At 35.9% G+C, this 22,144-nt stretch overlaps 1 protein-coding gene across 8 annotated transcripts in view; it reads left to right on the top strand.

Annotated features, from left to right (window-relative positions):
• HERC2 (HECT and RLD domain containing E3 ubiquitin protein ligase 2) overlaps positions 1 to 22,144 on the top strand; it is a 107,421-nt gene that overhangs the window by 37,487 nt on the left and 47,790 nt on the right. For 7 of the 8 annotated variants that reach the window (XM_061459754.1, XM_061459753.1, XM_061459751.1 and 4 more), the window contains 30 exons: positions 909 to 1,160; positions 2,080 to 2,273; positions 2,821 to 3,021; positions 3,667 to 3,895; positions 3,971 to 4,095; positions 5,413 to 5,591; positions 6,553 to 6,737; positions 7,090 to 7,245; positions 7,447 to 7,632; positions 8,699 to 8,869; positions 8,976 to 9,079; positions 9,194 to 9,344; positions 9,965 to 10,179; positions 11,035 to 11,167; positions 11,277 to 11,404; positions 11,527 to 11,722; positions 12,304 to 12,440; positions 12,923 to 13,096; positions 13,170 to 13,306; positions 13,392 to 13,543; positions 13,975 to 14,166; positions 15,071 to 15,258; positions 15,767 to 15,959; positions 16,562 to 16,744; positions 17,301 to 17,485; positions 19,098 to 19,245; positions 19,340 to 19,536; positions 19,777 to 20,007; positions 20,444 to 20,579; positions 21,126 to 21,269. In XM_061459754.1, the coding sequence (XP_061315738.1) occupies positions 909 to 1,160; positions 2,080 to 2,273; positions 2,821 to 3,021; positions 3,667 to 3,895; positions 3,971 to 4,095; positions 5,413 to 5,591; positions 6,553 to 6,737; positions 7,090 to 7,245; positions 7,447 to 7,632; positions 8,699 to 8,869; positions 8,976 to 9,079; positions 9,194 to 9,344; positions 9,965 to 10,179; positions 11,035 to 11,167; positions 11,277 to 11,404; positions 11,527 to 11,722; positions 12,304 to 12,440; positions 12,923 to 13,096; positions 13,170 to 13,306; positions 13,392 to 13,543; positions 13,975 to 14,166; positions 15,071 to 15,258; positions 15,767 to 15,959; positions 16,562 to 16,744; positions 17,301 to 17,485; positions 19,098 to 19,245; positions 19,340 to 19,536; positions 19,777 to 20,007; positions 20,444 to 20,579; positions 21,126 to 21,269 (5,202 nt within the window). The remainder of the gene's footprint in view (positions 1 to 908; positions 1,161 to 2,079; positions 2,274 to 2,820; positions 3,022 to 3,666; positions 3,896 to 3,970; positions 4,096 to 5,412; positions 5,592 to 6,552; positions 6,738 to 7,089; positions 7,246 to 7,446; positions 7,633 to 8,698; positions 8,870 to 8,975; positions 9,080 to 9,193; positions 9,345 to 9,964; positions 10,180 to 11,034; positions 11,168 to 11,276; positions 11,405 to 11,526; positions 11,723 to 12,303; positions 12,441 to 12,922; positions 13,097 to 13,169; positions 13,307 to 13,391; positions 13,544 to 13,974; positions 14,167 to 15,070; positions 15,259 to 15,766; positions 15,960 to 16,561; positions 16,745 to 17,300; positions 17,486 to 19,097; positions 19,246 to 19,339; positions 19,537 to 19,776; positions 20,008 to 20,443; positions 20,580 to 21,125; positions 21,270 to 22,144) is intronic. The other variant, XM_061459756.1, reaches the window with a different exon arrangement.

Below are 22,144 nucleotides of genomic sequence, written 5' to 3'. Positions count from 1 at the left end.
CTGCTTCCCGTCACCCCTGAGTGAGGTGCCTAGGGTGAGACAGATTCAAAACCTGAATTTCACAGTGTGAGGTTAAGCACCATAGTCATCCTTGAGAAAGCAGATAGTGCTTGGAAGCTGTTTTAAAATGTAGCTGGTTATGTGGATGTGCAGAATTCAAAAGCTGCAAATTTACTCATTCAGGAAATGGAAACCCAAATACCTACCCCCTACTCTCTGGTGTCCTCATTGCATGCTTCCATTTCTTATCAGAGTACCTTGGGGACTAGCTTATGCAAGTAGAGAACATAAATGCATCAGAATATAAACCAAGACTTTCTTTTTGGACAAGCATATGTTTACCATTCTTGAACTATAATTTTGTTTAATGCAGATGCAGAATGACTTGGACTATTTCAAAGTTCCTGCATCAGGGCTTAGATTTAGTAGTGTGTTTCAAAAGTACATGATAGACAATGGCACTCTTAATTAAGTTTTGTGAAATGGTTGAATGACAACAACTGCAAATTAAAACAGGTTTCACAGACTATTTGGCCATTTAATGTGGAAAAAGATTTTTCAAATTCTTGTAACGCCTTATAATAAAAGAAGGCAGTTTTTAACCACAGGTTTGATTTGCAGTAAGCCCTTACTTCGCATATTTTTAAGAAGGAATTTCTGTACACTGATGAATTTTCAGTGCATGTTATGTGCTGCCCTTAGTTCTATCAACATGAAAACTTTTCTAATATTTTTCTTTGTATTTTCATGAAGAATTAAAAAATTAATAACTGCTATTCTTAAATTACAATTTAAAAATTCTGCTGTTATAGCATCTTATCTATGTAAGAACTTGCTTGTCAAAACAGATAACTTCATTACATGAAAAAATACTGCATTATTTTTGTTTTCTTTCTCTTAATTTAAAGGCCAAGTGTGGTCTTGGGGTGATGGAGATTATGGAAAACTGGGAAGAGGAGGCAGTGATGGTTGCAAGACTCCCAAGTTAATAGAAAAGCTTCAAGATCTGGACATCGTGAAAGTACGCTGTGGGAGTCAGTTTTCTATTGCGTTAACCAAAGATGGCCAGGTCTACACCTGGGGCAAAGGTGACAATCAGAGACTTGGGCATGGAACGGAAGAGCATGTTAGATATCCAAAACTGCTGGATGGCTTGAAAGGTAGTAACCAGAACTGGAAGTATTCCAAAGTTCTTTTTGCTGTTATTGCAGTCTTTTATGGGACACTAATGACCTCAACTTTAAGAATGATGGTACCGTGTACTCTGTCATACTCTATGCTAATTGCATTGAAAAAGATAATGCACATTTCCCAGGACTTCTGCATTTATATCTTTAAAATTCTAGCAGATTTAGAGATACTATATTATGACTACTTTAAATGCTGCTTGTCTTGTATTCTTACTGCTTTTCTTTTATTATGATTTAAGTGTTTATGTGAACCTGTACCTTTGCATTGTTATGCAAATGAATATATATTAGAAAGATATATTTATGCTTAGATTAGGGCATGTGAATTGAATGAATGACAGTCACAGGCAACAAATAATGTTAAAACTGTATTTGTGCCAGTACTTTTGACTATTTTGTAATAAAGTGAAGATTACTTCTTGCATTTGAGAGAAACCTGAGTTCTATAGAAGATGAGTAAGAAAAATCCTTTATTGCTCTGTCAATCTGAAAACTGTTATTCATATATGATGAATGGTCTACTAGATAGCAACTTCTGAACTGACGACTACCATATAACTTTACAGTCTCTGTTGAAAGATATCCCCATCTATGAATAAACCTTTCCTGAAAAACTATCTAAGTAGAAGGGATACAAAATAGAAGATTTTTTTCTAACAAGCTTGTCGACTTTTGTACTTAAGCTGTCTCTTAAGAATTTTTAAATATTCCCCTGGTTTTTCTTTTGCTGTACTCTTCCAATCCACTGCTAAAGGTGAGACTTTTGACATCCATAATGTGTTCATAGTGAAGTATGGTTGTAATTAGCACAGTTTTCCTTACCACCGATATTTTTCTGTTAATGATTGTAATCTTTAATTTATGTTTTCAATATTGACTTTCCTATCAGGGAAGAAAGTGATAGATGTGGCAGCTGGATCTACCCATTGTTTAGCACTGACTGAAGATAGTGAAGTGCACAGCTGGGGAAGCAATGATCAGTGTCAACATTTTGATACTTTGCGGATCACCAAACCAGAGCCCGCAGCTCTCCCAGGATTAGACACAAAGCATATTGTTGGAATTGCCTGTGGGCCTGCTCAGGTAAGTTTTATTATTGATTTGTTAATTATGATTTGTCTTTGTCTCTAACTGAGACTAGTTCTGTACAGTAATCCCAGTCCTTCTTTCTGTGTTTGCATGACTTTTTTCTTAATATTTCTTATTCTGAATAAATGAGGGCTTGGAAAAAACAAGTCTTATGCAGTTCTTCTGTCAGACAGGGTTGACTAGCTTTCCTTCTCTGGTGTTCTGAGAAGTAGCTATTTACCTGATGTGTTTTTAGTCTGGTATAGGAATTGAAGAGTTGTCAAGCAGAAGGTTTCTTGCAACAAAGGTAGTGAGCTCTCTGGACTGGCGTAAGAGCAGTTTGGAAAATGTGATAAGAGATTATTTTTTTTTTCTGGCCTTGGTAGGGTTTTGTATATGTTGACAAGGATGGAAGTGGAGGGTTCTCTTCAACAGATGTACTGATATTTTTTCTTCGTCTTCTGTTACTGTTTGAAGGCAGATGTTGGCTTTACACTCCTATCTGTGATCAGTGTCATCTTATCTTTGGGAAATAACTGTTGAATTTTGTTTCTATTTATAGAGTTTTGCTTGGTCATCATGTTCAGAATGGTCAATAGGTTTGCGGGTGCCTTTTGTGGTGGATGTTTGCCCCATGACATTTGAGCAGCTAGATCTGTTACTAAGACAAGTGACAGAGGGAATGGATGGCTCCTCTGACTGGCCCCCCCCTCAGGAGAAGGAGTGTATGGCTGTGGCAACATTAAACCTTCTAAGGCTTCAGGTACCTTCAGTTTCTTACACATTGAGCAGTCCTTGAGCTAATTGTTTCAGTAATGGATGAAAATAGCAGGCTTAATGTGCTTTGAAACATTTTTATTGATTTTAAAAGTGAAGTAAGTACAGTATCACTTTCTACTCCTTAAAATTTGGCAGCTAATGATTGTTTTTTTTTTTCTTCTTGACAGCTTTCCGATCTCTTTAAAAATGAACCATAAAAATAAAATTTAAATGGCTTAAGCATGGTATAGTCACACAATAACCCAAGATTTTGAGCATTTCTAAGAATTTTAAACACTTTTTAAGAGTGATTGTCCTTTTTAGAGGGTATCTGACAGTCATGGAAGATGTGCTACTTTTTCTAGCATACTGTAGCAAAGTAGGAACAGTTTAGGTCATTATTCAGGTTATTACAGTTCAAAGTTTTAAGGTATGTAATTAAATATATGACATAATATTTGGGTATTAGTTTAAATTGAGTGTGTGTTTGGACTAAGCCAGCACTTCCCTTAATTTTACAAACTTACAGATGTGAAAGTTTGTGTCTTGGGCAGTGAACTTATTTTCTCCAGTTTGATGATTTTCCCCTCTCAAAGTTCACATCTCTTCTTAATTAAAATTTGCTTTCTCCCTCCCCTTTTTTTTTCAGCTTCATGCTGCCATTAGTCATCAGGTGGATCCAGAATGCCTTGGCTTAGGTCTGGGCAGTATTCTGCTCAATAGCCTGAAACAGACAGTGGTAACATTAGCAAGCAATGCTGGTGTTCTTAATACTGTGCAATCAGCTGCTCAAGCAGTCCTGCAGAGTGGATGGTCTGTGTTACTGCCAACAGCAGAAGAGCGGGCTAGAGCTCTCTCGGCGCTCTTACCCAGTGCAGGTTGGTCCTAATATTTAAACCCGTTTGTTTGGAGCTTTCATTTCCAGTTCATTAATAGCTTCTTTCATTCTTAAGTTTCAGGAAATGAAATGAATGTAAGTCCAGGCCGTAGATTTATGATTGACCTCTTGGTGGGCAGCTTGATGGCTGATGGAGGCTTAGAGTCTGCACTAAATGCTGCTATTACTGCAGAAATTCAGGTATGTTTCAGCAGCTTTAAAGGTCTGTATAAACAGAATAAGAAGTTGTATCAAGTGTTTTTTTGAGTTTGTAGATTGATGTTATCCTCTTTTGACCTGAAACTTGAGCCAGTGTTTGTATGGAAGTGTGAATTGCATTCTCCTTTTTAGTAGTGTGTTTCTTCTCGTTGCCTGGAGTGATGATATCAACAAAGGTAACAAACTTTTAATAAAGCTCTATAGTAGGAACATAATTTTACAGAGCAGTTTGTACCTTTCTATGGGGTTCTTCAGTTCTTCACTTCTTTGATTTCACCTGTGTCTCTCCAGCAGAAATTTCAGCCATAGTACTCAGAGATTCAAGGTGAATGAATTCTTTGCAGCATCCCAAATTTCCATAGGTTCCATTTCAGGCAGGTTTGAATGTGTAGTAGATGCTGACTAGTTATATAAAGGAAGAAAGAAACATTCTGTATATACAGAATATTCTGTATATAACTCCATTAGTTCCTCAGAGGTAAGACATCCTCTGCAGAGACTGCTTTAAATTGCCATATTTATGTGTGGTTGTGAAAACAAAAGTGTGCTTTTCCCTTGCCTCTTCACTTGTTTTATTCTTCCAAGTATATTTTCTTATTTTTTTTTCTCCACTGTTGGTAAATGGGGAGGTTTATGATGAGGGGAAATGCATGTATTAATTTTTGCTTTACTGCATAGTCTAGCATTAGCATTTTCTGTTGTATTCGAAGACATGCAACACCTATTGATTTTTAACTAAGCCTCCTAGGGCACATTTGTTATAGCATAGGTCAGAGATGCCAGAGCCAACTTCAGGTATATGCTTAAACTGATCTAGGTGGCAGCATATAGCACTGCACAGGTTAATTTATGTTGTCTAAAACCTTGGTGAATATATTTCCATAGAGTTCTGTATGACTATAGCTCAGTAGCAAATCTATGCCAGGTTCTTCTGCAGCGGACTGCATTTGTTATTTTTATAGTGTAAACATGCCTTCGGTTTTGAACTGTGCACCAGCTATTGGCATGGTTAAACATACTTCGAACAGAAAGCAATTGTTAACTTGGTTTGGTGGAAATTGAATTTGGTAGCTGTCTGCTCTTTCTTACTTTTTTCTCCCTTCTTTTCATTTTATATATTTTTAAAAGTGTGTGCCCATGGACTTGTTATAGAATATTCAATACACATTTGTCTGGTAGGGATTGTTTCATTTCTGGCATATTTAAAAATAACTCGATCATGTTAACATTTTACTAACAAGTATTCATGTTTCATAATCACAGTGGCAGTTTGTCCATTTTCTTTATATACTTTTTTAGGATATTGAAGCAAAAAAAGAAGCACAGAAAGAAAAAGAAATTGATGAACAAGAAGCAAATGCATCAACGCTTCATAGGAGCAGGACTCCATTGGACAAAGACCTTATTAATACTGGAATTTATGAATCTGCAGGAAAGCAAAGTTTACCATTAGTTCAGTTAATTCAGCAGTTACTAAGGTAGTTGCTTTGAATTTGTCTTTTACTCTTGTACAGAAGATCTGTTCAGAAGTTTTATGAACTAGTCAGCTAAAGGATGACTAATTTTGGTTAGCAGATAAACATCTCCTGCTAGCATTTTAGCTCGTCAGAATACAAAATATTGAACATTCTCCTAGCTTTCCTATAGCTTTGCCATTTTATATTTGCTGAAGACCACAGTTCTATACTTAATGACTGATTTTAGGAAAACTTACTGCCTTGCTTTTGTGATTTGTGTACTTCCTGTACCCTGAAAGTGTGTGAAACAAATAAAGGACAAACACTCAACAAGCCTGTCCTTATGAAGTATGAGATTCAGCACAAATTTATTTAGAATGGATTATTTTTCCGTAAGGAGACTGTAGTTGGGGCTGTAAGTGGGCCTAAACATGAATTTTAAATTCTTGACACTGAGAAAGAATTGTGGATACATGAACAACAGGGTGCTGAGAACAAAGCTTCTTTATGTCAGCTACCGCGGTATGTCATATGTAGCATATGTAACAGGAAGTAATTATGAGACTACTGAGAGATATATTTAATTATGAGACTACTGAGAGATATATTGTGCTTCTTCACCTAGTTGTGCTGGTAACAAAGTAATTTGATCAGTACTGAGACTCTTCTGATCTACATGATGTCATGACTTTCATTGCAGCCTTCCAGTGAAAGTGGTCAGATTGATTTTTGTAGTGAGTGATTGACAGAAGAACCAGAATTGATGTACTTTTTATAAATCCTGTAAAACGGAATGCCTCCACAAAAACCGTTGACTTTTTGGGTACTATGATGCAAACAAGGGAACATCCTGCAAAGAAACTTTGCATAGGCTTCTTATATAGCTGTGTGAAACTCTAGCCAAAGCTTAACCTGTGTTTCTGTGGACTGTCTTCACTACCAGCTCCCTTTAAGTTCTTTACAATACTTTTATACCAATTAGGAACATCGCTTCACAGACGATAGTCAGACTAAAAGATGTTGCTCGTCGCATTTCTTCTTGCATGGACCATGAACATTGTAGCAAAGAGAGATCTGCTTCTCTGGACCTGTTGCTCCGTTTTCAGCGGCTGCTTGTTAGTAAACTTTACCCAGGAGATTGCATTGGGCAGGTCCCTAATACATACGGTAAGTTACTGTACAAGAATAAGCCCCCCTTCTCCCAGCATTTCTGTAATATGTTTCTCAGAGGATATTAGTTTCTTTCTTTAACTTATCTCATTTATCAGTTTAGTTGCTGAATCTGTCTGAAAAGTGTTTGAAAGTAGTTCTTTAATTTTTTTTTCTGTAAAGGAAAATTTCATTTCTGGAGGCAACAGGATCTAGATAACAAATTTATAAACTTCTGAAGTTTTAAAAAGATGTCATTTCTAAATGCAGTGCTGAGTAGCTGCATTTCAGAAGAGTGACAGCTTTTGAAATCTGTCTGTCAAATATGACTATGTGATGGTTTTCTGTATTCTTCCTCCTTTCTACATAGGTCCTGACCTCTTAGGTGTAGGCTCTTTGCTGAAGAAATACACTGCTCTTCTGTGCACGCACATTGGTGATATACTTCCTGTGGCAACCAGCATTGCTTCTACTAGTCATAGGCATTTTGCAGAAGTATCTCGTGTCGTGGATGGGGATTTAACAGGTAGGTTTTTCTTTGCTGTCCTCTTTTCCTTTCCTTCACAAATTATAAAGTTGTATTGTAGCTGTTCTTGAAAGTTGTAAATGACAAAATAAAGTCAAGAAGGGGAAATTTGATGGGGAAGGCAAGAGCTTTGTAATGAAGCAGTACTTGAAGGCAGAATGTATTGCTTGGTGATTTACTTCTGTTTTTTCTGTGTTCTAGGCATTCTTCTTCCAGAATTGGTGGTTTCTATAGTGCTACTTCTCAGTAAAAATGCTGGATTAATGCAGGAAGCTGGTGCTATCCCTCTGTTAGCTGGCTTGCTTGAACATCTAGACAGATTTAACCATTTAGCCCCTGGAAAGGAAAGGGATGACAATGAGGATTTAGCATGGCCAGGAATAATGGGTATGTACAAAAACATCTGGGCTGTTTATTTATGTTTTCATAAAGTAGCTATATAAAAATGGGGACTGTTCATGAGCTGCTCTTGAGAAGGGAATTCTACTTTATAGTAAAAACTTTTATTAACCAATTCATACATCCGTATTTACTTCTGCCTGTAAATTCTTAAGGAAGTTATACATAGAGGTGAGATTAAGCAGAGTACAAATGCAACTTTTTAAATTAAGTAGTTCAGGTAATTTTGAGTGTGAAAAGTTGAAGTGAAAACAGGAGTGGTACATCTGTGCATCTTGTTACTAAATTCTATCTGTAATGTAAAGGCAGAGTAATGTGAAAGCTTTGAAATAAGGAAGTTTTCTTTTCCTAAGGCACTTTATTATAGAGCTGTGTCTGGGTTGAAAATAGAAGTTAAAAATGAGCATTTTGGACTGTAAGCAAGGCAGAGGGAGGAGTGAAACATGGTTGGCATAACTTAAGAGAGCCAAACGTCACACTGCTAGACAGTAGTGTGTTGGGGAGAGCAAAAACTGAAAATTCAGTTACTGGTCTTAATAGAGAAAACTGATACAATGGTGCATGTGTGCAAACATTACTCTGTTTCTTGCCTGGATGAAATCACCTTTGGTTTGAAATGGTTTACTTTCGTGTAGATGGGAGGAGTTCTAACATGTATGTAACCTTCATTCTTTCATATAAAAAAAAGATCCGGATTTAGACTAAAAGTTAAGATACAGCCAATGCCTTGTAGGCAAGCATGTAATAAAACTGAAGTAGTTCGGAGGGACAACAGACTATGGCAGTGATTTGCCAGAGCACTGGTTGTTCTGGTATACCTCCAAACAAAACAGCTGTATAGTTGGCATTGCTAGGTTTTTGATGATGTGACATTGGAGGTTAGCTCATAAAAAAATACAGCATAAAGACAATTTAATTGACTTCTGATCATATCGAAAGACAAACAGCCTTTAAACAGAAGTGAAGAATTTGGTTAGGCAACTATTTAAAGAATGTTCAAAAAACCTTTTTGTTTTTCTGCTGATAATTTCTCTATTCTGTTTCATACCTGTAGGTTCATTTTTTACTGGCCAGAGTTGCAGAAATAACGAGGAGGTGACACTTATACGTAAAGCTGATCTAGAGAACCATAACAAAGATGGAGGATTTTGGACAGTGATTGATGGGAAAGTGTATGATATAAAGGACTTCCAAACCCAGTCTTTAACTGGCAGTAGCATACTTGGTGAGAATCAGCATCTGAATTAAAAACACAGATTACTTCTGTTTCAAAACTAGATTAGATGAACAGCTTTCTAGATATTATACTGACTACCTCATTCTTTCATTAGCTCAGTTTGCAGGTGAGGACCCAGTTGTTGCTTTGGAAGCTGCTTTGCAGTTTGAAGACACACGGGAATCAATGCATGCCTTCTGTGTTGGCCACTATATGGAGGTAAAAATGTTATATGTTAATGGATACATACCTTCTAAAGTAAAGTACCGCTTTGATATGAGAATCCTTGTTGGAGCTCAGTTCTAGCTTTCAACTCGTATTTCTTTTAATTAGCCTGACCAGGAAGTGATTACAACGCCAGATCTCAGCACTTTGTCATCACCTCTAATAGACACTGAAAGGAATTTGGGTCTTCTCCTTGGACTGCATGCTTCCTACCTGGCAATGAGCACACCGCTTTCGCCTCTGGAAGTTGAATGTGCCAGTAAGCAGAACCTCATTTTGAGCTTAAATAAATACTAGTGAAAGCATGCAATAAAAAGACACAGGCCAAATAAATTAACTTGGAATCTATCACCTCTTCAGTCTTGCTGTCTTCTCCGGAAGTTCTTTGTTTGTAACATTAATTACCACACTCATCAAGGTCCACTAATGTAGCAAGATTGAAATGGGGATTAGATAATTTTGAACAGTTAAATACTATATTTTTTTGTAATATGCAAGACAGAATACTGTAAGAGAAAGGAGACTGTATAGCAGAGTTATCTCACAATTTGTGTTCAATTAAGAGTCCCTGAAGCATCTGGTGTTGGAGTCTATCTTGTTGGGTGTCTTAGTTTGATGAATAGATGGTATAATGCAACATTAATCACAGAAAAATAGCTAAGGCCCTATTATCTCTGAACTTAATTGTTTCTCAGTTGCAGCCCCCCCCCCCCCCCCCCCTTTTTTTCTTTCTTTTTTTTTGTGTGAAAAAGTTTCATCAAATGGAAGAGCTGCTAAACCTTGTTTGAAGGCTGTATATGCATTTTATTTGAGGGACTTGTTAAGTGTTGATAGCTTAATCTTTCATCAGAATATACATGTGTGTTTCCTTTCTTTTAGAATGGTTGAAGTCATCTATCTTTTCTGGAGGCTTGCAAACTAGTCAGATTCATTATAGTTACAATGAGGAAAAAGATGAAGACCATTGCAGTTCACCTGGTAACACTACCCCAAACAAATCAAAACTATATACACATCGATTAACTTTGAGTGACCATTCACAACCTTTTCTCCAAGCTATTGCAGATAATAATATTCAGGATCACACTGTAAAGGTAAGCCTTCAGTAATTCTCTTCACAAAAAATTCTCTTCACAAAGAATTTTCCAGAAGTTATAGCAAAATAGTTGAGAAAGTTATTTCAGAATTACTTTTAGTGAAAGGAGTGGTTGACTACTACTAATGGATAAAATTTGTGTGTTTCACTTAGTATAGTTTCTTCTTTTGAATTTTTGAGTGGTAGAACTAAAAAGTGTAAATGTATTCTTACAAAAAAAATAGTAATGCATTACTTTATATGTCAAGTTTTAGTAGTATTGACAGACCCTGTCACCTTCAGTTGAACTAAGATGGAGTTTTCTTTGCCAAAGTTCAAATGTGTTTTGTGTGTCAGATGCATGTATGCCTTGAAGTCCGTTTGTGCCTTAGGGTTCAGGTTTCACTTAGCTGGATTCACGGGCATTATGAAACCCCCTAAAATTTACATTTATCACTGTCTTTTATAGTACCTTCAGGTTTTTGAACCTGTTGAGTTCAGCTCCTTTATTTTGATATTTTATATCCCTCAAATAAGTTATTGAGAGAATAACATAGCAATAATGATGATCCAGAAGAGAAATAAAAATTGTCTTAAGTGACCTGGCTATGTCAGAAAAAGATAAAGGCAGTAGAAGCTTTGTTGTTTGAGCCACGTTGTTCTTCATATAAGAATGATAAAGAGTATTCTTTGCAGTATTGAATTGTAATTCCTGTGTATTAAAAAGTGCATACTATGTGTTGTATCTCACTTCACCTGTTAGTTCAGATTATGGAGGTTATTCAGTGTTATTTAAATGCTGGCTTCAGTATTTTGGGTCCTTTCATTTTACTTAAACCTGAAGTTAAACAGAAGCTGTTGTGTGTTTTTGTAGGACTTCTTGTGTCAAATAGAGAGATACTGTAAACAGTGTCACTTAACAACACCAATCACATTCCCTCCTGAGCATCCTGTGGAAGAAGTAGGACGTTTGTTATTATGTTGCCTTCTGAAGCATGAAGATTTGGGTAGGTAGGCTTGTGGTATAGCTGTCGCAGAATGCATCTTGGACCAGTTTAAACTCTGCTATGGATGATTTTGGAAATGCATATTTAGAGATTGTCTTTTTCCGTTAAGGTCACATAGCACTGTCTCTTGTTCATCCTGGTACCCTTGGAGTTGACCAGGTAAAGCACAAAACCTTACCAAAATCTGTAGTGGATGTGTGTCGTGTTGTCTACCAAGCAAAATGCTCGCTGATAAAGGTAAGCCTCGTAGCTGCTGAAGTTCAGATTGTTTTTCATTTTAAGTGTTTTATTAATAAGTTACATATTGTTCATTTTATGGAATATTAAACAGTAACCTAATCTTTCAATGCTATTTCTAGACCCATCAAGAACAAGGACGTTCTTACAAGGAAGTTTGTGCTCCTGTCGTTGAGCGTTTGAGATTCTTATTCAATGAATTACGTCCTGCAGTTTGCAATGATCTCTCTATAATGTCTAAATTTAAACTTTTGAGTTCCTTGCCCCGATGGCGGAGGGTAGCTCAGAAAATAATTAGAGAAAAAAGGAAAAAAAAAGGTAAGGTGACATTAATGTATTTTCTTTGAAACAATGAAAATCAATCTCATTCCAAGGTTTGCTGCTCTGTATTTGAGACTTGTTAGCTAAAGCATCAAAGCCATTTGCTTTCTGATGCATTTTCATGAAGTTTTCTAAATCAATGGCAACATGTCAGTTCCTAAGCAAGAACAGGCATACAAGAGGTGAGGCAGGCTTTTTTGTGTTCCAGCATATTAAAGATGATCCATCAGTATTAGTCCCTTTGAATTGGTTTTAGTAGAGTCTAACTAGAAGTGGAATCTTATCAAATATTGTGTTTTATTAAAGCAGCGTAGCTTTAGAACTGTTTAACTGGAAATAGTGTGCTGAACAAACCGCAAAGTGCTTTTGAAGTTGTTTTTTAAAGATAAAAGTACGTTGCAGATATTACAGAGCTAATTTAATAATAGTTGGACATACTGTTCACCAAGAGTACATTTCCATTTTATTACAGGCAGGTCTTAAGCATTCTATATGCTTAGGTTAATCATGCAAACGTAAAATTGTGGCACTGTGAAATGTTATCAGATTACATGAAAGAATGTAATTTTTGTTTCTAGTGCCAAAAAAATCTGAATCTGCTGATGTGGAAGAATCCAAAATCGGAAATGAAGAGAGTGATTTAGAAGAATCCTGCGTGGTACCTCATAGTCCTGTACCTATAGATAAAAAGCCCATACCAATCAAATCACCCAAGGTAGCATATCAGATACTGACTCAACCTTGTGAATAAAAATAACAAGAGAAAAAAAAATAAGCTAAAGCATGATTGTTATAACTTCTGACATTTAATATTCTGATACTGGTGTTTAGGGTATATACTTAAGTATGGTGCTAATTCCTAAAACAATTCTATGTACTGCATATTTAGAATATGTAAAGATACCTTCTCTAATTTTTACATAGTCTTAGAAGTTTCCAGATAACGCTTCATTTCAAAATAGAAGATTTTGATGGGTTACTTCCTCTTTTTTTGAGTATTGACTCATTCAAAATTTTATGAAGCGATAGTAAACAAGAGAATGAATTGCAAATAATACTAAGCTTTTTCCTGGCTTTGAAGAAGTTCCTCTACTGTTTTAAATTTGAATATAGTTTTACATGAAGTAACTTATATTTTCAGTAATTTAAAATGAAGTTGTTTAAAATGTTTTAAGATTCTACCTTCCTGTTTTGCAGGATAAGTGGCAGCCACTTCTGAGTACAGTTACAGGTGTCCACAAATACAAATGGCTGAAGCAGAATGTCCAAGGCTTGTATCCACAGTCTGCCCTTCTTAACACTATTGTTGAATTTGCACTTAAAGAAGAGCCGGTGGATGTAGAAAAAATGAGAAAATGTTTATTAAAACAGGTAAAATGTATGAAAATGGGCTTGGATGTGTTAGCAGTTTACATAAATATGACAATTTTTCCTTTTTTTGCAGTTGGAAAGAGCAGAAGTTCGTCTGGAGGGAATAGATACTATTCTGAAATTGGCAGCAAAAAATTTTTTGCTTCCATCTGTGCAGTATGCTATGTTCTGTGGATGGCAGAGGCTTATTCCAGAAGGAGCCAATATAGGGTAAACCTTTTTGTTGCTTTTGCTTTCACAATTCTTCAATAAGAAAAAAGAATACTTATTTTGTTGTTGTTTTTTTTCTATGAAGGGAGCCTCTTACTGACTGCTTGAAGGATGTTGATCTAATCCCACCATTTAACAGAATGCTGCTAGAAGTAACTTTTGGGAAGTTGTATGCGTGGGCTATTCAGAATGTCCGGAACATCTTGCTAGATGCCAGTGCAAAATTTAAAGAACTAGGTAAATATCATTTTTTGATGCTGACTGGGGAGAAAACTATTCTAAGTGAATGCTGTTGCAGTTCGGTGTTTTTTTTTCGAAGTTCTTAATAGTTGGGATCATAAATCAGTTCCTTTGTTTTTTACTGAGGATTACTTTGACTTTCTGTCTGTCCGTGTGTCGTTATGTGCTCCCCTCCCCAACCTCAACTCAGTTTTCAGTATTTAAGAGTGTTGCTGGTTTCCCAGCAGGAGGTGATTGATTGCTCATTTGTAATATTTCACCATTAACATCTAAAATTTCAAAGTTTCTTGGAGCTTCATCTTGTAATTTCTTAAAGCAAAGCATGGAATTCAGGTATTTCAAACCATCAATTAAATGATTCCATAACCTATTTTACTGTAGTTCCCAAATGTCAGCTGACTTTGTTATTTGTATTACTTTTGAATTAGGTGTGCAGCCTGTTCCTCTACAAACAATTACTAATGAAAATCCAGCAGGACCAAGTCTTGGAACTATTCCACAAGCGCGTTTTCTGCTGGTCATGCTCAACATGCTGACTCTGCAGCATGGTGCAAATACCTTGAGCCTCCTCCTTAATTCTGGCATGCTAGCGTTGACACAAACAACTCTGCGACTGATAGGTATGAGATCTTCTTGTTTGGGAGAAAACACATGTTTTGTAAATCTCCTGTATTTTTTACCTTTGGTGCACCCAAATTACAGAATTACTTTGTTTCTGAAAGATAGTACTTTATGATGTTTACTTTTACCCCAGTATATAAACTGTATTTATCTGTATCTGTAAGTATGATTGAGAAGGAAGTTAGTGTGATAATAGCCTTTATTCAGTCACAGTTTTCTTCCTAAGCCTTTGCTTTGGCCATCCCTTGGTAGAATTTAGGAATGATAGTATAATTTTGATGGAAACATTACAAATAAATTTAAAATGGAAAATTTAAAATTGAAACATTAGGAAGTGCCTACTCCCTACTCATTCAGTTTCATTTGTTCTACCTATTAAAGCCGTTCCCAATCTGCATATTTAAGCTGGAAGATCCTTTGTTTGTTCTGCTATAAGAAGTTCTGTGCTGTGTTTTGCTGTGATTCAAGTTGCCCTGTTTTTTATTTCTTGATTGCATTTTGTTTTGTTTTTTTTTTTTTTTTTTTTGATAGTACCAAACATTTGTTCTCCTAACTTGTACTTAACTGGAATGCTCCTAGGAAGTTTTTACAAAAAAAATTCTGTTAGTAGAGCCATTTAGCCACTGGACTTGTCATTATAATATAGCTACCTTATTTTGTTTCTTATTTTGTTTAAAATTAAGTATTTAGAGTCCTATATATTCAAAGCAATTACATCATAGTTTCCTAAAAACTAATCTGACTGCATCACCTGTTAAGTCAGCTTTCCTATTTATTATTGCTTTTATATTACAAACCTTATGTGCCTTAAGGTTTTGCATATATATATATATATATATATATATATATATATACATATAAACACAGCTGGTTTTAAATTTTTTCATGCTTTTTCCTATTTAGGACCTAGTTCTGATAACATTGAAGAAGATATGATTGCCTCTTCCCATGGAGCTTCTGCCACAGTCCTGGAAGAATCAAGAAAGGAGACTACACCTGTTCAACTCCCTGTTTCTGGACCAGAGCTGGCAGCCATGATGAAAATTGGTACCAGAGTGGTGAGAGGGGTAGACTGGAAATGGGGTGATCAGGTACAATTTCCTTCATACAGATTTGGCTGTGTTAAAATCTAAAGTCTGTTCAGTGGAATGTCTGTGAATTTAATGTTCAAACTTTAAAGGTCACTTTACATTTCAAAGACTTGGAGGATTGACAGAAAATATATTATTTGTTTAACTTCATTTTCAGAGATGAAATGTCTTTTTAGTAAGACTGTTCTGATTAATGATTTAAGAGGAAATTGAATCACTTCTATACTACAGTAGTATCGTACACTTATGACTAGATGTGTGTGGCACCTACGTAGTACATAGTAAAACAGATCTAAACATGAGTGTTGCTGTGGTTTACTGGGGTCATTTCTTTTGAAGACTGTGAAATGCTTTTCAGCTTTATGCTGGATTTTGAAACATTATTGAATGTTTACGGCCTAACTATTAGTTTAGTAGCAAAAAAGAGTAATTGCATTATTATTTTATGAATTTTGAGTATGAATTAGTGTTGTTGATTGTATAACTTTGAGTCCCTCTCTTTTGTCAGGATGGACCCACTCCAGGTTTGGGTCGTGTGATTGGAGAACTGGGAGAAGATGGCTGGATCAGAGTACAGTGGGACACCGGAAGTACAAATTCTTACAGAATGGGGAAGGAGGGGAAATATGATCTCAAACTAGCTGAGCCACCGCCGGCAACGCAGCCCACAACAGAGGATTCAGACACTGAAGATGATTCTGGTAAAAAAGCTATTTTTCTATAAAAGTAGAGGCGGGATTTTAATTGAATTCCACAATTGATATCTTCTAATATCGAAAAGCTTCTTTCATAGGAAATTAGTGCTTCACCAAAGAAGATTATTTAATAGGTGTATATTTCTGACCAGAATGTTTCTTAAGATAGCTCTACTCTGATAAAGGAGGGTAGAGAGCATGGTGTCACATTTGTTGCATATTTGTGGGCTAAAGAAAACGGTATTATCCAACTGAAATAGTTTCAGTTACAGATACCAGGAGATATACATTTTAGCATATATTAATGTCATTCTGCAGTGTTTTTTATATGGCCTAATTATACTTCTAGTCACACTGCTTCCCTGGTTCTTGGCACTGCATTTGGAATTCCTTTTAAGTTGTGTACTGCTAGAGAATAACTTGAAAATCTCTGCACAAAATGTCTGGTTTATATTTTGCTCTTGCAGCTGGAGGTAAGGAATCTTCTTAATGTCAGATCATTTTAGAGGAAATATTTATAACAAATTTCTCAGTTTCTTTCAAAAGTCTTTGTGAAATAGTTTAACTCGATATCAATACATTCCTTTGCCTTCTCTGTCTCTCTTCAGAAGGAGAACAAGTTGAAAGGAATCTCCACCCTACTTCCATGATGCTGACAAGTACTGTGAACCTGTTACAGACACTTTGTCTCTCTGCTGGTGTCCATGCTGAAGTCATGCAAAGTGATGCTACTAGGACTCTCTGTGGTCTACTCCGTATGCTTGTGGAAAGTGGAACAATAGATAAATCAGGTACATTATGTAGAAACAGTCTGATTCAACTATGTGTTTCTGTTTTGTGCTTTGTTGTGTTGTAATTTTGTAAATCTTTTGTTACTAGTTTTTAATCCTTTAAGGCCAAAGGATAGAAAAGGCATTTTCAGAGCTTTTAAAATCTTAATTGTTAGCAAAGGCAACATATAAATGGTCTTGAGCATTCTTATGACATAATTGTAAAAGCAGGAGAAACACACAAGATGTGGAGCATCAGAATGTGTATGGTTAGCTTGGACGATGAATTTCTTAACAGGGTTGTTTTTTTTCTGTCTGGGGACAGCAATATGACTGGAAATGTCCTATTCATTTCCATAGCTTCATTGTTAATTTCTAAAGTAGTGCTGTTGGCTACTTGGAAATGAGGAAACTGTATGAGGATGAGAATTGCTTTAAAGGCATTTTTAATAAAATTAATTGCAGGCTCTAAACCTCAGTGTTCTGATTTGTCCAAAAATTCCCCATGTAGAATATAGAGAATTATGTAGCTGGCGGAAAAGTCAACTGTTATATGTATATATCTTTTTGTTTTTAGCTTCCTTGCCAAATAAATTAGTTTATAAAGAGCAGCATAGGAGTTGGTGCACGTTGGGATTCATTCGAAGTATAGCACTCATGCCTCAGATGTGCAGCACTCTTAGTACATCTCAGTGGATAACTTTGCTAATGAAAATTGTTGAGGGGCATGAATCTTTCACTGCTGCTTCACTACAGAGACAGGTAATGTGTGTATTTCCAAATTACTTTGATAGGCTATTAATTTAGTACACTTTAGCTGTCTTTAAAAGTAGAAAAAAAAAGTGTATCTTAAAAACAATTAATTGGGAAAAAGATAACACCTTGTCTTGTATTTAGAATTCATTGTTTTAAAAACATATCTGTTAAGTTTCTGAGCCTTCAGGGCACTACAGGCTCCATGGTTCTGTTGAAAGCCTGAAAGTTTTGTACAGATGAGAGGTCAAAACAGTGTTCCAAAAATGTATTCCAGAAACTCCCGTATAATGTTTCCTAGAAGTTGCATAAAGAATAACAAAAAGATGATTGGGAAAAATGTGCAATTTCATTTTACAGTTAACAAATTGTGTGTTATTTACTGCCCTTCCTTCCATAACAAGCTGTTATTATTTTTTAGTTACAGTCTCTCTTAAGAAGCTGCATCTTTTCATCTGATTTTGGTATTGTTTTTCCCTTGTCCCTTTTCCCCTTTTGTCTTCTCTCTCTCTTTTTTTTTTTCTGTTTTCTGTTTTTTGTTTTTTTTTTCTTCTTCACTTTCCTTAGCATCTTTTTCATGAGATTCAAAAGCAACCTTATTATGGAATAATTCTTCAGAGTTTTAAGGCTTGGAGATCAAAAGGTCTTAGTCTTTTCCTTGATAAGACATTTTTTAAAGCCTTGTATCATAAAGGCCTGTAAATTTCTTGTGATCCTCCATCAAATTCTTGCCAGTATTTTTACTGTGATGACACTTCTGTCATCATCTAGGCCTTAGTGCATTAGAGTTACCTGTGCTGTTCAGGGAATACTGAAGAGCAATGAGCATTCCCGATGTACCAGCATCTAACAGAGTAACAAGAAAATAATGAGATGTTGAAGTTTAGAAAGACATGTTATTGACAGGTTTAGAAGAAGAGGGGTGTCTGTATTGGTCTTACGTATAGAAGGTGAGGAAGCTCAAAATGTGGAATACTTCTGTTCAGAACATGCAAACCCATCTGCTCTTTGATACTACAGCACTGCACCTTCTCATGTTCCTTGTCAGTCCTGCACTAAGCGTCTAGTTTTAAAGATGCCAGCCAGTTCCTTCTGTACATGTCAGAGGCCCTACTTTCACAGTAACTACTCTTGGGTATCATTGCGGTTGCTTTTTTGCCACCTTCTATTAGTCAGCTTTATGTCTCATAATTTTTAACTATCATACCTTTGTTGCAGAACACTTGGAAACTTTCAATCTGAAATACATCTTAGTACTAAGATCTGAGTCTGGAATCTGAACAAACCTTTCCATTCTGTACTACTATCTTTCCTATGTGTTTTAGTAATTTACATTCTTTCCAACTGTGTGTTTGTCTAATGTCCTGAGTATTGAAGAGGTTGGATTCACTAATATAATGTGCCAATAAAATTGTTACTGACTTGGAACTGGCGCAACTTCTTTTAGAATATTTCTCAGCAACCTGAATATCAGTAGCTCATAATTTCTACAGCTGGAAAGAAGTCAGCATTATAGAAATAATTGCGAAGGAAAGTTTCTTCTGTACTTAACATGTTTGCAAGTTTTTTTAATATTTGGTGACTTAGAATGGAAAAACACTGATTTTTGTTCTCTTTTTAGATACTTGCTGTACATTTACTGAAAGCAGTACTTCCATCCTGGGATAAAAATGAAAGGTCAAGAGACATGAAATTTCTTGTGGAAAAACTGTTTGGGTTTTTAGGCAGCCTGCTTAGTACTTGTTCTTCAGATATCCCACTACTCAGAGGTAGAAAAATTTTCCATTAGTGTCTTATTTTCATGTATTAAAAAAAAGTGTGCATTAAATTCATAACTGCTGTGCAATTGTTTTGTCTTTCCAGAATCTACTCTGAGAAGGAGAAAGGCCAGACCTCAAGCATCTCTAACTGCCACTCACAGTAGTACTTTAGCAGAAGAGATAGTGGCACTGCTGAGGACGCTCCATTCACTCGGCCAATGGAATGGACTCATAAACAAGTACATCAACTCTCAGCTAACCTCCATCACCCACATCTTTGCAGGAAAACAGTCAGAAGGGGTAGTTTCCACGTTTTAAAATAGCTCATTTTTTAGCATTATTTATTTTTAAATTATAAATATTAAATGTTTGTAAACAATATTAAACTTAATTTTAAAACCATTTTTCTATTTGTGTATATATATAAGTATTTATGTGTTGTAATTTTTAAATTGAAGCATGTGTGATTAACTTTGTATTTTAAAGCAGGTAGAAGTATTATGTTTTCTCCCTACAGTTAATTTTATTGTTCTTTGTTAGGCTCTGTTGGATGACTACTTCCCTGACACTGAGAATCCAGAGGTGGGAGGCCTAATGGCAGTGCTAGCGGTGATTGGTGGCATAGACAGTCGCTTGAGACTGGGTGGACAAGTAGTTCATGATGAATTTGGAGAAGGCACAGTGACACGCATCACCCCAAAAGGGAAAATCACTGTACAGTTCTATGATATGCGAACATGTAGAGTGTGCCCTTTGAATCAACTGAAGCCAGTAAGTTCATTTTATAGAGACTTTAATACAGGGAGGAGCATGGTTTAAGACTCTGATATGAAGCAAAGAAAATATTTGTTGTTCATTCAGTAAATACATCGACATTCAATATGTACAATGCTCTGAATGAAAATCTAAGATGGTACTCATGTGAACCTCTGTAGGGCTGTTAAAGCCTGTCCTCATTTGTTGAGGAGATGTGAGGAAAAGGGATTTTTGCTGAAGTCGTTTGACTTGAGGTAGAATCCCAAGTCATGACAATATGATTTATAGCTGTTCTATGAGAGGAGCATATTGATTTGTAATTAACTGAAGAAGAGAAAAAGTAGCATTTGTCAGTTAATAAACATTGAAACTTTGAATAATTTTGTAAAATTTTACAAAAACGCTTATCTATACTTCTTTGGTTTTGTCTGGTTCTTCCCTCACTGTCCAGCTTCCAGTTGTGGCCTTTAATGTGAACAACTTGCCTTTCACTGAACCTATGCTATCCATTTGGGCTCAACTAGTAAACCTGGCTGGAAGTAAAGTAGAAAAACAAAGAATGAAGTCTCCCAGTCAGGGTCTTTCAGGTACAGTAATTTTTTTTGTTTGTTTGTTTCTTGTTTTGTTTTTAAATAAATGGATATGCTTTTGGAAAGATACTGCTAACAGCAAATGTACCTAAGGAAAAAGGTTTTCTGGAACCTTGGCGTTTTCCTTAGTCAATATTGAATAATAGCATTCATGAGACAAGCTTAGCTAAGAGATGAATTACTCTGCACTGTAGGTGAAATACTATTTTACTTTGCTGACAAAATTTAAATAAGTTTTGGGGCTGGACTTCTTGTACTGAATTATTTAAAATCTGGGTCCATCTTTACTGTGCATCAGCTCTGTGATTGTTCACGACATGAAAAGTAGGAAAGCAGTGTTTTTAGTATCATGGGTCATAGAATGTGTGCAGACTTTTTATCCAGGTGCTTTTCAAACTACCTTATATCATCAGTATTTCAGAAGCTTTCACATAGTGATTTAAGGTGTAAACTGATCTTTGGGCTGAGGTTGTATGAATGATAGCCTTTCTTCTCTAATACCAGAGATTCCTAGTGCTAACAGCTGGTTTATATTTCTGACAGGTCAAGTGGATTTGGATCTGCTGCGGTGCCAACAATTAAAGCTGTACATACTGAAAGCAGGCCGAGCTCTGCTTTCTCATCAGGATACACTAAGGCAGATCTTATCTCAGCCAGCTGTTCAAGAATCTGTATTAAACCCTGCAGGTATTCTGAAATGCAACCTGGGTGTACTGCTGTTTGTTTAGGTGGTAGATAGAGTATGTGCTAACGGCAGTCGAAGGGTAGAAATTAAGTTTGCCCTCTAAAGACTAAAAATTAAAAATTCAGAATCAGTAATGTTTTAACCTTAGATACTAAAAGCATTTTGACTTTTTAACTTAGGTTTGGAAGTCTAAATGGATCAAGTGTTTGAAGCTTGAAATATTGGAGTTAGCTAAATTTGTAAGTCTTCCATAGTTAATAAGCTTTGTAATTAATTTAAAAAATCTTACTTTTTTTTTTTGTAGCGGAGTCTTTTTCTTCGTCAAAGCTTAAAGTACGAGTTCTCAATTGGCTTTTCCTTTTATTCCAAATGTTTTGCAGTTTCCAGTGAAACGAATACCAGGTTACAGAGTCTTAAGCATAATCTTAAAAAGTTTTAAAAATTGTAGTTTTAATAATTTGAATTCATACTGTCTGTACATTCACTCTACATATAAAAATAAATAAAATAGCTCTGTTGCCTTTCAGGATAGCTATTGATACCCTTATAGTTCATATTAATCATTTAGGCATTTGCAAAACATGTAATGTCTTTAAATATATTCAGTTTATTTGTATCTTTCTAGGGGTGTTAAATTTTAAGTCAACAGAATGATCAGATTTTTTCCAGGAATGGAACTTTTTTTCTTAACCAGAACAGCATAAGTACATGAGGACTATTAACTGTTGTCCTGGGTTCAGCAGTAGCAGTCATTTTTCTCCTTCTTGGTAGCTGGTGTAGTGCAGTGTTTTGATTTTCAGCTCGGGAACAGAGCTGATAACAAGGATGTTTTGGTTTGGCCAAGGACTTTGTGAGCCTCATGCTCTGCCAGGGGGGA

This window comes from Pezoporus flaviventris, unplaced genomic scaffold (assembly GCF_033815535.1).
Source record: "Pezoporus flaviventris isolate CSIRO_AGI_PZ_B2104156 unplaced genomic scaffold, CSIRO_AGI_Pfla_v1 ptg000030l, whole genome shotgun sequence".
NCBI classification, from domain to species: Eukaryota; Metazoa; Chordata; class Aves; order Psittaciformes; family Psittacidae; genus Pezoporus; species Pezoporus flaviventris.
This window is presented reverse-complemented; position numbering and strand designations above follow the sequence as displayed.